Source organism: Pithys albifrons, chromosome 10 (genome assembly GCF_047495875.1).
Source record: "Pithys albifrons albifrons isolate INPA30051 chromosome 10, PitAlb_v1, whole genome shotgun sequence".
NCBI lineage: Eukaryota > Metazoa > Chordata > Aves > Passeriformes > Thamnophilidae > Pithys > Pithys albifrons.
In genome coordinates, this window is record NC_092467.1 from 12,719,658 (window position 1) to 12,735,855 (window position 16,198).

A 16,198-nucleotide genomic window follows, 5' to 3' on the forward strand; every position below is an offset into this window, starting at 1 on the left:
TAATCTTAAAAAATGTTTTTCCTCTGCTTTTTGGAAGTTCATTATTTTTTTCTGCTCAGAAAGAATTTTATCATAATTTCATGCCCCCACACTTCATGGTTTGTTACTTGGTCTATTACTCTCACATTTCACTTGATAAGGTCCTGCTTCCTATGATCTTCATTTCCGAGTTTTGATTCTTCACAGCTGCTGCTTTGAAGTCTTAGATAACATTCTCAGCATTGCACACTGCTCCTGGTTTTAAACTTTTGATTTAACTGCAGTTCATAGCTGTTTCTCCCAAATAACTTTTCAATAAATGTAATATTCTAATATTCTAAAATGAATGTTTTGCTTTTAATCAGGGCAAAACTGTGGACTCCTTTCTTAAAAATACCTAGTAACTTCTGTCAAAAGGTTTATCCTCATTTTCAACCCTTTCTTCAAAGGAATTTGCCTGTTAGTTCAGGAAGATTCTGAATCATTGTGTATTTCATATGCGCAGAAAAGGGAGAACTGATGCTCATACTTGTGTTTGTGCCCCCTCTTTCACCATCATATTCTTTTTGACCCAGTCCTTTCCAGGACCAGGAAATGCAGCTGTGCATAATTTCTTCCTCTGGATAATATGAAAGTGTGCTGGAATAGTGAGTATGTGTGTTGTAGCTGGAAACAAGCAGAAATAAAACCTCAGGTTTTGCTGTCGCTTTCTCTGTTGATCTACAAGATCTACAAGAAGGTAAATGAATTTGGACTGCAGATCAACATCAGGTAAATATTTCCCAATCTTTAGATCTCTAGTTATTAATTTGAAAAATTTGATCTGAGTTTTTTTTTCCACTTTCTTAAAGAGACAAATGAGCAAGGAGCTCATTGAACATATTGAGCTGAGGGCGTTTCCAATCTCAAGGCAATAAGGACGTACAAATGGAGAGCTGAGGGCACCATGGCTGGAGCAGCACTACAGATATTCTCACTGTTCACTCTGCTCTGGTATTTTTTATATGAAGAGTCTTAATTAGACTTTTCTGTGCAGTGTCCAGGGATGTGTCTACGGATACAAACATGCGGTTCTCATGCAAGTTATTCACAACCATGTGAGAGCACAGATGATGCATACTAAGACTTAATGCTTGCAAATTGACACCTTGTTCAATTATATATACTGAGTTATAAAGAAATGACAAACTTTTGCCAGCATTAATCTTCCTTTAGAGTCATGATATGGGGCAGAATTATAATAATGAAATATCCTTATTATGCAAAACTACTTACAGATATTAGCAGTGCCCTTAGGTATAGGCAGATAAGAACCAGGGCTCCATGGTCGGCCCTGGTAATTCTTCTTGCATTTTCCACAATCTGGGCCAGTTGTATTATGCTCACATTCACAAAGTAGTCTTTTGTTTTCTTCTTTACAGCCAGTAGCATGAAGGTTGCACTTACACCTATTTTTAAAAGGCAAAAATAAAACAAAGTGGGATATTATTTAGGGGTGAGGGGAGTTTGAGTTCAGATCAAGTCTTAGAAAAGCATGTCCTGTGGCAATCACTTGATTTCTGTGTTGTGCCTGTAGTATTGTTTGGCCATGCTTTACAAGACATCACTGTAAATAGCAAGTTGCAGTATCTTCAGCTTGCACAGGTCTAAAACTAGAAGTTTCACCAAGACTCCAAGATGCTGAATCTTTTCTTGTTTTCACTAAAGTAGCTCCACTGAGAGCAACTAAATTATTCATAATCTTTATTAGAGACAGGTCTATAGTCTTGCAAAAATTCAAGAGTTGGTCACTATTCTCAGGAACAAAACAAGTGCTCTGTTTATGTCCTTAGAGAATCTGGCCCAAATAAACATTCAGATTAGGCCCTGGGAGCCTGAGAAAACAGACTTCAGTTAAATATCCTCTGCAATGCCACACTTTGGTCGAAGTTAAGCTTGCTGTAGTGGTGTCTTGCCATTCTTGTTCCTAAAGTACTGTCTTGCTATTCTTGTTCAGCAAGTACTGTCTTGTTCAGAAAGGAAAAAAAAATCCTGTTTTAATTTGATATAGCTGTAGTAGCTGAAGGTCAGAGGAAATATTTTGGTAGGCACATTTAGTTTTACTTGGGAAAGAACACCTAATTGAACCTTATGACAAAATCATTACATAAACCAGGTTCTGCATTGTATTTTCCTTAAATTCACCTCTTTCCTTGAAACTAGGACACTTAAAGAATGAGAAGTTAGTTTCATAAACAGTAAGGCATTGTCGCCTCTCCATTCCTTTCTAACAGATGTCAAAACGAGCTAAAATCTGTTTCTGTTTGGGGCTGGAGAGAAAACTAGTATTTGATGACCTTTCCTGTTTGTTTTCCTCATGATTGTACATCTAGTGAATTAAAGGGTTCTCATGTGGGCATTTGTCACCTGTTCCATACAGTGACCAATAATTAGAGCAAAACAACACATGGAATGGACAAGTGCAAATGAACAGCTGTCAAGCTGACTTCCATTTGGAAGGAATATGACCTGAAGCAATTGGCCACATGCATATATAACCCCAGGGTAAAACAAGCTTGAAGTTGTCCTAAGTGGGTGCTAGAGAAAATCCATAAGAATATGTAATACAGTAGATGGTGGATCATTCTCCTCAATCCTGGAAATGAGGCAGATGAAACTGCTGTTATTTGAACAATGTTAATTGTAAAGAAAAACAGGTTTAGCATGTTTGAAATTACAAAAATGTATTGAATATGCCAGACAAGAGAAAGAGTGAGTTATTTTTATACAGTTTCCACAACATTGGAACTTGAAGACTAAATCAGTTGTGAATTTTCAATGACTAGCCACTGCAGAATGAAATATGCCTGTCTGGGTGTCAGTGGATGAGACATGCCTATTGACATAGACACTGAAGATTTTGGTAGATGGTACCACTATTAAGAAAAGTAAGGGGTGATTTTACCATCCACATGAATATGAAAATGGAAGACTCCCAACAGGAGAGATATACGGTAATAACAAGACCAAAAAATAGAGTCAGAGGAGAAAAGCAGGAGAGACTCTGGAGACGCTAGAACAAATGAGAGAAAGGAAGAGACTGGAGTTCTTTTAGGAGGACATTTCTGTTTTATTGTAGGGACTTAACAGTGTCAGAGACAGCAAACTGATCCAGGCAAGAAACAAACCCCTTGAGCTTATTCTGAGGAAAAGCTGTAGTTCCTAGTGCTCTGAAAGGTTGCTGCAGAGTGGTAGGGGAACTGAGGTGGGGGAAAAATAAATCTATGTCCATCTGCTAATGGGTATAAATGTGCACAGCTATTTCAATAAGCATCTGAAAATAAAGAATGGTTGTGTCAGAAAACCTTGTGGAAAATCTCTGCACTTAATTGCTGTGCTTGTCATGTGTTCCTGGAGAGACAGACTGGCCCTTCCTTGGTTTTGCTTGCATGGGTAAATGTCTTGGACAGACTCTGGCCTTCTCCATCCTCCTCTGCTTCTATTCAGTCCTGTGCCATGCTGCTTCATATATATACAAATCATAAGCATGTATTTATATGTACGGATATATACACGCATACACAAAGAACTCCCATAAATTCTCATGATTTCCTTTTATTACCCACTTTCCCTAATCCCATTGCGTTCCACCTCTTCATGGGCTGCCTTCTTCTTTTCCTTATTTCCCAAGCAAGGGAGCATGGACAGCATAACTCTGTTGTCAGTACTGGTGCTCAGTTCTTTTAATTTCTTAGGGCAAGATTGCTGCAGAAGAAGTGCTGCTCACCCCAGAGGCAGCTGTTCCGTGGTGCCCAAAGCAGTGCCCAGACAGTCCAGCAAGGGGCACGGTTTCTGCTCAGGCATCTTGTACAATTTAACCACCAAGCTCCAACAGACAGAGAAGAATCAGACATCTTGGAGGGCTATGTTTGTAGCAAATACAGGCAGGTTTGCATGAAAACAACAAAAGGGTTTTTTTCCAGAACTAGTTGGCAACCTTCTGTCAAATTTAAACCCCCTAATATCTGAGATTTAAAACCATCAGCCCCCATAGAGCCATTCAGAATAAAAACATGCAAAACAGGCAAAGCAGAGACATTTTAGCCACTAAGCTTCCTAAATGGAGGGACTGCTAAATGGCTTTTCTTCCCTAAACTGGTAGAATAATCACAGATTAATTCAATCAATGCCTTTATGCAAATCGACTTATTCGTATGTTTTATATGTATTTTTGAAAGCTTTCCCAGCAAAATTCCCCAGAATGCTGCATCCTGTCTTAAGAGAAAATTCCAAGTAAAACCAAACCCCCTTCTCAAACAAACACCAAATCATGCCTTCCCATCCCTTCCCCCACTCAGAAAAAAACCTCAACCAAAACAATGGGGAGTAATGTAGCCTTCTAGGAGTACGATTTAAAGTGAATTATAGAAAAGTGAAAAAAATAAAGGACTGATCTAAAACTTTTATGGGCAGAGGATAGTCAAAAGCTGACATTAGGAACCCTCAGAATACTTCAAACTTAGCTGTGTTCTCTTTTCTAAGGAGAAGAAAGTAAGGAACAAATATGGTGACTGTGTTTTTCTACAAGGCTAGCTAAAGAACAAAAATCAAGGTAAAAATACATTTGTATTAAAAATGACCAAATAGGGTTAATGAAGGTTAGTTATAGTAGGCACAGAAAGAAACTTTTTTTAAAAAACCCAAACCACATAAGGTCAGTTAATGTGTGGTAAAAAAATTAACTTTGTTTTCTTAGTGTATAGACAATATAAAAGTTGGTTTTGGCTTATGATCATTAGTGTTATGCGAGACTGAAAAAATCTGTAGATTAATGAAGTCTAAAGAGATTAAACTGGAGGTCTTATTGGTGTCAGTAACTATAAACAAGCAGTAAAAGAGTAGAAGCATAAGCAAAAACAAGACGTTCAGAAGACTCAACCAGAGAGGCTCTGATCCTCTTCTTGTACCAATTTTTTGTTGAGGCAACTTGACAGATCTTGGAGAGATTAATCATGATTTCCACAGCAAACCAAAGATGTAGCTGAAGAGTGGATGTGTATAACATGTGGACAGTGATAAAACTGAAAGAGAAGAGAAAGTATCTGTAGAAAGCAAACTGGAGGGTACCACATCTGGGCAAAACTGAGCCAGTATCAAATTCTGTGATGTATGTGGAGAGACAAAGAGGGAAATAATATTTTGTATACTTCTGATCTTTTTTAGGAAGGCTGCACTAGGAATGGGGCAATCTGTCCCAGGGACCTCATCAGAATATACATATGCACAGTCTCAGAGACTTCTACAAAGAGAAATGCCTGTTGTGCTTGAGGGACAGACTTCTCTGGATGATGGAAAGAGGTAAACGTGGATAGTGGAGCTGAGATGTGACTAGAGTACAACAAAAAGCTACTTCTATTTGCAAGATAAGCAGTCAGGAAGACAGAAACATTTAAGGTTACAAAAAGAAGACTATTTTGGTAAAAGTACCATCCAGATGGACCATGGGAGAATCACTCTTGCAGTGAGATATATTGGATTGTGAGCAGTGTGAAAACAGAGCAGCAGTCTGGACCTTGGCATTTCAGGTGTCAGTCAGCTGAGCACCGCTGATCTGGTAGCTGACTTGGGCTCCAAGCAGATCACTGTCAGGATGAGGACATCAGCTTCTTATGGAAGACTGCCCAAGTTCACCTCTTTTTGAGGAAGATTACCTTTCTTTTTCTACTCCAGAGGTAAGGAAATATTTTGTTACCTTATAGAATATCCATGATGATAAAATATTACTGAAAATCCTAGGCGCCATTTGTAATTTCATTAAACACTTGCTTTGAAGGCTGTTCCTAGCCGTTATTGCTTTAAATCTGAGGTAGTAACAAAAGGTTTAATGAGATTTACATACAAAGCACATTCAACACAAAATTTTGTATAGTCTTTTTTGATCCTTCCATTAGCAGAATGCGAATTTTTTGGCTGCACGTATAAGAATGGAGGAGTTCTGAAAACCTGAAAAACTGATTCTACATCCTGTGTACTGAGTTCCAGATGACATTATTTTTCATGCCTATATAGTTCTTGAATTCCAAAGAAAAAAGTCCAAGTCCTGTACAAGGTATTACATACACATGCCCGGAAATGCAATTACTGGGTAGTAGTGGGTAGGTAGCAGCTGCTTGACATGCCAAGTAGGTTTGCCTGTGCATGGACAGGGGACAACAGAGGGAGCCGTGATGAGTTCAGCAGGTTTGAGAATACAGGTTAAGGTCTGGGAACATGAAAGGATGTATTCTGCAGCCTTTGCACTGCACTGGCAAACAGCCTAAGGGCAGAATCTCATGTAAGGACACAGCAAATGTTAAGGGCAAAGTGCAGTTCTGAGATACAGTACATGCTCACCACAAATGGCACTGCTGAGGACTAATGCTTGTATGACTTTACAGAGAATGTCTCAAGTCCATGATTATAAATATCAACAACTCCATGGACAATTAGGTCACATACAGGAAGGCACAGGCTTCAAAATGGTTTTCTACCTGAAGGGAAAAGTTGTCTGCCTATTATATCTTGTGACAGTTTTTCCAGGCTTTTTTTTTTATTGCTTCTGCTGGGAGCAGCTCTGTCAATGTTGAGCTTGTGGAATTGAATGCCATGGCCCACAATACTTGCCTGCATTTGCAAACTTCCACCATGATGTTTCCACAGCACAGCTGATATCCATCTTTCCAATTCAACCTGCAAGAACTCTCCCTGCTAAGCAGCCTGGATACAGCACACGCAAGAACACATCTCCTTCAATGTGCAAATTCAATTTTGAATCGGTGGAGATTGATATTGCTGTCCAACACTATAAACTCTAATTGTGTGGGAGAACAAATTTGTTTTTCTGACCACTCATCTCTGACAGACTCATTATTTTGTCATAAAACAATTGAAATGATATTTTTGGCAGTTACATAAGGTGCAGGAAGCGCTCTGGCACGCCGAAGGAGCAGTGCTGTTGTAGTGGGAGCCCTGGGTGCGCCGCGTTCCTCACAGACTCTATTTACATACAGACAACTGACATTAAAATGCTGCAAATATCACTAAGGTAATTGCTAATAACGTGCTGCCGCTCTTGCAAGGGAGTGCCAACCAACAGACTGGGGGCACGTGAGGGGATCGTTGATGTTGAAGGGATCATTCATGAGAAAGACAAGAGAAACTCTTTGATACATTTTTAACTACTAGCCATATGTTCCTCACTTAGATGCATCTTTGAATCATTCTAGGTCATTGCCAAAGTTTAGAAAAGCAACTTAAAACCAACTTGGGAGCCTTCTGCCCAGACTCTTTGCTTTTACATGCTATGAGTTGGCTCCCTGCTCCCAGGTAAACGAAGCCTGAACTTGCAGAGGAGTTGGCGTGTTTGCTCTTCACATTACTGCCCACACAACATAAAATACCATCCCCATATAGAGTTAATTGGGCATTTTAAAACACTGTTAGCAATATTAGGAGCCTTAGTCAGATCTCCAGTGCTGGCAATTACTTCCAGCACCTTGTTACAGTTGTCCTAAAGGACTTGGCCATGTGTATCATGACATCAAATGTGTTAATTATGCCTCTCAGGCTTATGACCTTGAGGCAGCTTCACCAGTGAGATTTAGTTTTCTAATATAGTGTAGACAAAGATGAAAATTCTATATTACAAACACATTGGAAGTGATACCTCAGTCAGGAAGGAGGAAGTGAAGTAGGCTGAGAAAGTGAAAGTCAAAATATAAGCACCTTTAAAATATACCATGAAGTCTTAGGGGTAAATCCAGCTTTGCTGGCTCATTATTTTTCATGTTTGAAATTTTTTTTTTGACTCTTTATGAGGCAAATTCATCACAAATTGAGGAACTTTCTGGACAGATAAATTACAAAACGCTTGGACCACTGAGTGTACAAGGTAAACAACATGAAAATACTTAGATAAGTCTGGTTTTTATTTAATTTTCTCTAACAAGTGGAAAATGTTTTCATTGAGGCTCACAGTCTCAGAAACATCACATCGGCTGAATATTATTATTCATTATATTGTAAGTTTTTTCCATGTTATGTAAAACCCCTGAAGTATGCTGGTCCTTATCCTAATTTCTAAAGCTTAATAGATTTTGTGGTAATGAAAACAAGTATAAGGGATACTGTCATGAAGAAATAAAATGACTGCTGACCAATTTATTTCTGTGAGGATGCAACAGACAGTGAGAACACACTTCCACAAAAGAGATAACAAGATAATTACTGCAATCTCTGCTACCATTGCTGGCTGTAGGGACTACCCGTCTGAAGGAGTTCTGAGCTAAAGGGGTGGAGAAAACCTAAGGACAGTTGACAATCAGAAATTGGCATGAGCTGGAAGTAGCTCTGCTGAACAAATATTGCTGCTTATGTGAAACAGAAAAGTAATTTCTGGTTTCCATCTTTTTTTTTTTTTTTTTTTGACTTATAGGAATGTCTCAGGTCCATGTTGGAATCAAAGGCCAAAGAAGACACTACATCTTTTTCTGAAATTTAGGAATAAGATCCCTGTGGTCTGCTGCTGAAATGTAGCCATTGCAGTGAGAGTAGTGAAATGTGAGTCCTTTTTTTCACTTGTTTATTTCTGGAAAAGCATTTGGTCACCAGTCTTTTTCTGTCCTCTTCCCTGAATTTACCTAATACATCATAATCTCCCACTGAAAAAAAATTCCTTTGTGGAATAGGGCTACATCTATAATAAAGGATAAACAAATTCAATAATAACAAATATAACTTTGTATAGGTATATATATTATTCTTTCATTTGCAAAGCAAGGACTAATGTTGGATCAGGTTTTTAAGCTTCTTAAATCTGTAAGTAGCTTTGGGGCTAGAAAAGAAGTTTAACCTGTGCTTGGTAATCCTGCTGCACCTTAGTACCTTAGAATCCAGAGATTTACAGAAGCCTCTTCAACTTTATTCTTCACTGTTTCATTTTCACTGCTAAATTTGGGAGGAAATTGAATTAGATTCCCACAGGCAGTATGGAAAATTGGGGAAAATAGCTTCTTATTCTCCCTCAGCTGAATATAATATATCTAGTGGGGAACAGCAAAGCCCAGGCACAGAGCATGTTTGCTTTGCTTTCTCAGTGGCCTACTTCCAAGCAGTTTGGAGAGCTTGAAATTAAAAAAGAAAACAAAGTCCAAAAGGGCAGCATAATTCCCTTTCCCACAGTCCCAAGGCTCACAGAAAGCATGCGGGGCATGGAATTGCCCATTCTTTGCACTAAGCCAGCCAAAAAATAAGGGTATGCAAGTGCTAAATTTAGTATAAAATTTACTGTGTTTGTACATTAGTAAACATTTCTATATACTGTCAAGTAAATGTTGGCCAATACAAACAAGAACTACAGGATCACTACTGATCAATTCATATCTCAACCTGTAGAAAGGAGGAGGAAGTAACCTGAGCAAACTCCTTAGTATTTAAGCATATGAAAGTGTTCTGATTTTGTGGCTAGATAAAAAAATGTGACAGATCATTATACATGAAAATATTCAGACTTTCTTCAGTCTCTTAGATCCAAAGTCTAAAAATAATCCACTGTTGCTTATGTCTAGTAGAACAGATCAGCTAATTCTGAGTCTGAGTAATTTCAGTTTACCACATTAAAAAATATCCTTAATGTTCAATACTTAGATAAACCTAGCCAAGTGAATGGGCACATGCTTTTTCTGACTTTGATTTCATATTCTCTGAGTGTTAAAGCAGAAATAAATGTCTGAACATGTAGCTGCTGTAGAGAACCAACTTCCATTGCCTTTTTAAACATTCATTTTTGCTTTTTTTTTTCTTCAGATACATTAGTTTTCATGGAAATGTGTCAATAAAGAGAGTGGCTATAAAATCTGCTAGGGTTTGCCAGCAGCATGTTCTGCAAATAATTTCACTCATGAATACAGTTTGCCAGATTCTTAGCTGATGTAAATCCATCTGGCTCCCGTAGATTCAGTGAATTTATGTTAGTTCGCACTGCCTGAAATGAGGCCTAATTTGTTTCCAGCTTTCATTCATATTATCCTAGGCTTGATGCCTGTATTTTTAGATAATGTCAGATAATCTTTTTATAATTTTCAACAGCAGGTACAAGATCTTGAATAAGCATGGGATGGAAAATGGAAATCAGTGGATGATAAGGAGCCCAGGTGTGATGTGCTTAGGGACAGGACTGCTGAAAAGGTAGGATGCTGGTACTTTACATTGTTTCCATTCTATTTTGCTCTAATCCTTAACTTCAGCAACAGGAAGCTTTTCTTATCTACATGAAGGTTGCTGAATGGGAACAATGGTAGTCATGTCTCTCACAGAGTGGAAGCAAAATCTCTTGCTAAGATGAAGACCAGTAATGTCAGTTCCTTCTAGTGCTACCAAGTGATCATTTAACACTAGTAGTTGGTTGATGGGCTCCCAGACTACCAGTGAAGGATTGAGAAAAAGCAGCAAGCCTAAACTCCAAGTACATCAGTGTCACAAATAGTTTTTCCTTTTCCTTCTCTCTCACTTGAAAATTTCCTATTGTCTCACTGGCATCCCTTTGATGTCACCTAAGTTGCTGTACTTCACACAGTAAATAATGTCTTGGTACGGGGATACGATGAGATGGCAGAGGGGGAAGCACATGTGTTGCAGAGGTACCACACAGCTAAGGTGTTCTGAATTGTCATGATGTATCTCCTGTTTTCCTTGGTTTGCTGTAAATATCAAGAAAAGTTAGGAGATGCTAAAATCCTGAGTAACCTCAGCTTCCCATACTGCTATGGATCAGAGAGACAGGAGCTACTGAGACAAGAATGCATCTCTCTCCCCACCAGCTGGAATAACAAAGTCTGCTTGGCAGTACCCTGCCCTTATCCATCTGATGGTGCAAAGAGGTTAAGGAGCACAGTATCTGAGATTTGACAGCTGCTCATTGCCATCAGAATATTAAGGAAGAAAAGTTTTTGTTATTTAAAATTTTTTATGGTGTCTAATGTCCTGCTTAGCCAGATTTAGTTTGCAATCCATCATTAGGCAGTAAGTCATCATCAACAAGTCAACAGACATGAACAGATAGCCAAAACACACCTATTTTAATTGCTACAATACCATCTGGCAGAACTTAACACTATATTACAGCAGTTGTAAAAGTCTGTACCACAACCTGCTAGATTGTTAAGAATGTGGCACACAAACCTCTGATGAGAGGTGCATCAATATATCATTGCAGAATTTTATAGCTTACAAATTTAAAAATAGAATTTAAGAAGTCTTTAGGAGTCACTGTTCATTCTCTTTTCTCCTGATACAAATCCGAACATTAGATTTGAGACTCCCAGCATTGTGCTAATGTGCATCACCACTTTTAAGTTTATTGAGAAACCAATTTTCCTGGATTTAATTTAATTAATATATACCAGTCTTACATCTGCTCAGCAGCAATCCCAAGAAAGCTGCTCTAAGATGCTAGTGATTACTCCAAACTTCCTGTCTTTATTTGAAAGTAGTATTTCACAGCATCAGCTGCCAGCTGGTATCCTGAATCCTTTTTCCCAGCACAACATGAAAAGGAACAATTTGTTGTGTGGGAGGTCTAGAATTGTGGTCATTAAATTATTATTCAAGTGGACATGCTTACAATACCATTCAAAAATGTTATTTAACTATCTGTAATGGGAGTAATTTTATTCTTGCATGTAACATACCCCAAGTGAGCTGCTACAAATCTGTGTCCACAACCCATGTTAGACAGACATGGCTGAAGCAGAAATATCTTTCAGCTTAGAGAATGACTCAGGGCATAGCACCTATTGTGTCACAGGAGGGAATAAAGTATTTTCATAAGACATTGTCAGGAGAGCAGTGTTTCTGCTACACGCCAAAAAAGCAAGGTTAATTTCATACTGATTTTGGTAACTTTTTGAGGACTATAATAGAGAAAAACAGCATAAAAATATCCATGGTGCGCGCAGAATTTGACACCAGGGAAGCCAGTTCTGTGAAGCAGTACATCTGCTGCTCTTTTCGAAAGATTTTAAAGCATTTCTGTTTAAGAGACCTCCTGTGGACTCATTTAAAAGTTAAAATGTGCCCCTACACGCTGCTGTAGAGATGGTATATATGGAAGAATGGGGTATGGGCTGTAACTGGTTGCCTCCAAGGGAGAGACAATATGCCTTGTGCTACTCAGAGAATACTCCTGGGAAAAGCAGTGGGTGTAAGCCCTGGCTCAGGGCACAGACATGCTACTGTCCTCTGCGGGTGTCCCTGTGCGCTCCACAAGGAGCAGCCTCCCACAGCAGCTGGTAGGGCACGTTCCTGCACGCAGGCACAGAGGAGGTGCAGAGTAACCCACTCCACGTACGTCGACTTTTGGACACCAGGTATCCCTTGAAAAAGTGAGACCTCTCTGATAGCTTTAATGCAATGAGAAGCAAGGTCCTGTTCCTACTTCAGTCAGGAGTTTTTCTGTGGGTGCTGATTATCAGAACTCAGTGAGGAACCTTCTCCCCTGCTCATTCTCTGATGGGCATCTGCTGTGACCAGCTCTGCTTTTAAGCCCTGTTATGTTTATGTCTGTAGGCGAGGGGATTTTACAAATCAAACAGAGCTCTGAACAGACATCTACCTCCTTTCCAAACAAACACCAAGACCAGGGAAAAATTTGTTTCCAAGAAGACACATTGTAATTGAGAGAAAAGCAAACACAAGCATAATCATTTGTGGAGGTTGCCTAACCCTGTCAGAGGTGCTCCAACTCATGGCAGCTCCTACAATTCCCCTGGCTGGGCGCACTCCTGCAGCCACAGGAGACATGCAGGATGTGCAAGGAAATGGAGCTGGAGCAAGGGATAGGAGGCAGCAGGAAACCTTTGGGCAGTTGATCAGGAGAACTCACTTCACTTTGAAAACAGCCAGAAAGAAACCAGAGATTTTTCCAAAGATAAAAGGTCTATTGAAAATATCCTTGGTTTTTTTGCTACATATGTTGGCCACACTTTGCTTCAGATGTATCATCAAAACACACAAACAGCAATAAAGCACACATAAAGAACAAAAGCTGAGTTCTCCTTCCAGTAAGTTCTGTAAATAAATATAGTTACATACGACCTAGCAGTCCCAGAAAAGCCCAGGATTTAAGTGCTTTAAATAGACAGAATCTGATTTCCTTTCTTTAATCTGTCTTGTTTTATAGGGGATATGTTGGGGAAAGGTAAAGATGTATTGATAAAACACCCTTTTATTTTCAATACCACCATGTGATGTGTAGGCACTAATTGGACATTTAGGAAAACCACTGGGATAAACGAGGACATAAGCAAAAATGTAATTCAGGTTTTCGTCTTTTGAGACTTGTGAGAATTCAGACATTAAAAGTTTTGCTGGTTATGGCTGATATTACCCCTTTGTGTTCCTGAATTGAGGCCTTGGAATCTGCTCTCTGCCTCTGCAGTGCTGCCATCACTTCCAGGGATTGAGGAGCGGGGGCAGCTGCTGTGTGTGAGCGCTGGCCTCGTACACTGTGCCCTGCTGGGTCCTCCCCAGCCCTGCCCGATGCTGCTCCCACGGGCCAAGGGGAACGTGCTCACTGTGCGGGCATGGTAATTGATCTCATTTTGAAAAATCATGGTGCTGAGCTTGAACTTTAAGGATAATTATAAGGCATAAGGCGGCTCTGTTCTTTTCTGGAGTGTGTTCCAAGGTATTCATGATGAAACTATGAAAGCTGAGAGTGCATAATGAACTGTTCATAGCCAATGAAGCTGACTAAATATTTCAAAAGTGGTTTTGTTCTGGTGTTTTCTTGTGTTTCATTAGAGTTGATTTTCAAAATGCTTAAGCCTCACAGCTCCATCTGAAATAATTGGGAATTGGTAGCTGCTTATTACCAAAGCAGACACTCCCAACCCATTTCAAAATACATAAAATTTTTATTGTTCCTTTTTTATCTCTTTTTTTTTTCCTTTTAGTTTTTCATCTCAATTAGAGGTCATAAATTCAAAGAGAAAAATGAAAAAATCAAACAATATTTCTCATTGTTTATCATGCTAGCATCAATTTTTTAACTTTCAAATTCCATACAATATAAGCCCCTTGTCACAGAATAATTCCCTCTGGAATTATTATGATAACAATTATTTGCCAGTAGTGCCATGTAAATGATTGATTTTTCAGTTCACTGAGTGAATGGAAAAAAACTGTGAGGGAAAAATCACTTGTGTCAAGTGAAATGTGTAGTTTTATTTTTAGATTTTAAATCACATTTTAGAAATTATTTTTGAAAAAAATTTTTACAAAGGAAAGATTATGCTTTTTGAGTTTTTCAAAAAAATTAGTCAAAACTATTTAATAATGTGGGTTGAATTCTGATATTTTTCGGCATTCCAGACAGAATTTTCTTTTGTGAATAATTTATACCTTCAAAAGACCTAATCTTTTCTCCTATTGAAGAAAACTAGATGAAAATGAGCTGTTGAAGTATGCCAAAAGCAACTTAGCATCCTACACCTTAGGTATTGAAAAAAGAGCTGTTGGGTCACCTCACCTCTAGCCCTGTTGGTAAAACAACACAGCACAATGAAATTATTTGTTGTGAGTAACTTTAAACAGTTCAGGAAATAAGGTTCTAATGGTATCTTTTTTTTTTACTTTGGTTAAACAATTCTTCTTTCATCTAATGTATTTCCGTTGCTGACTTTGTGTAGAGAAAGCTTACTTTCTTTTTCAAAAATACCATATGACTAGTGTTTAATTATAGAGACTATTTATTGTTATCTTTAAGCCATTAAATTGTCTAGATTCTGCAAACATCTTATTATGCCATATTAAAGCAAGTGGAATTAAACAAAGATGGGAAAATTATGATGGCTTTTTATTATTAGAATACTTGAGATGAATGATAATCATAGTTGCATTTTTACTGCCTTTTTACCAAACTAAAATATGAATGTAATAAATTAATCACAGAATCACAGAATATTCTGAGTCGGAGGGGACCCAAAAGGATCATAAATGGTCTGTGGGTAATGCCTCTGAATGGATGACTTGGTCTTCTCAGAGGTGAGTGGCCAAAGCTAGGCAGTCCTATTCACTTATCAGAAGCGGCTGGAAAGAAGCTCTTAGACCTCAGATGGTGAAAGGGAGAGGAGACCTGGCTTCTGGCGTTGGCCTTGGGGCAGGTGATGTGTATAGACATGTGTAGACTCCCAACACTGGTTCTCCCCCAGTGCCAAAATTGCTACTGGGGTTAATACTTGCCCTGGCCCCAAACTCACATGACATGGGACAAGAGGCTTTGCCTATGTCTTAGTAAAATGGGGTTGATGACACTGCTTTGGTAAGTTTAAGTGGCAAAAGGCTGGTAGTTTTAAAGCAAAATTCTGACCCAATGTCAAATGAGAATAAAATAATGATTGCTTTTGGCCTTCAAGTGCACTGAAGTATTTATTATTCATGTTTGGTTTTAACAACTACTGGGTAAATCAAAGGATGTTCACACAGAAGCTGCACTGTACACTGAGAGGTTGGAAACATGTTTTGTTGTCTGTGAAAACAGACATGCTGGGAGGTCGAATGTGAACTAGTGACTATAATATTCCATGTACCAGAAGAACTAAACAACTTCATTTATATTTTAAATGCTTCAAATCAATACTTCCCTTTATATTCTGTGACCCCCACCAGGAAACTCTTATAACTGGAAATTTAAGGAATAGATTGCAAGTTATGAATAATGTAAGGCTGTCATAGGGGAAAGCAAATTGTGAAATACTGCTGACAGAAACAATCGGAACATGTTTATACTGAAGAACAAACTTCAGCAATTCTTTCTTGCATAACACAGTTTTTTAAATTCCATACAAACTTTTCAGTTTTCCCTGAAAAGTAAAGCTGGTTTCCTCAGCCTCAGACTCCACTGGAAAATATACAGGCTGCTTCTATTCTCAAAGAATGAGCTAATCTGGAAGTAAAATGCATGCATATATATGTATATGTATATATATGTGTATATATATATATATATATAATAAAAAGCTCTATGAAAAATAATAGAGAACTAATATATGCAGGTAAAGAAAGAACCTAGATCTGAAAAAAAAATCCTTAATACAGGGATGTCTAGCAGCATATATTTCTCTAGCAGCAGGTTATTACAAGGAACAGATCTAGCAAGATGGGCAGGATCTGATTTGGGGCATAGACAGTCAGATGGTAAACA

General features: G+C 38.5%; 1 protein-coding gene across 8 annotated transcripts in view; it reads right to left on the reverse strand.

Annotated features, from left to right (window-relative positions):
- Nucleotides 1-16,198, reverse strand: part of NTNG1 (netrin G1) — a 158,178-nt gene that overhangs the window by 55,053 nt on the left and 86,927 nt on the right. For all 8 annotated transcript variants that reach the window (XM_071564587.1, XM_071564584.1, XM_071564583.1 and 5 more), the window contains exon 4: nucleotides 1,255-1,427. In XM_071564587.1, the coding sequence (XP_071420688.1) occupies nucleotides 1,255-1,427 (173 nt within the window). The remainder of the gene's footprint in view (nucleotides 1-1,254; nucleotides 1,428-16,198) is intronic.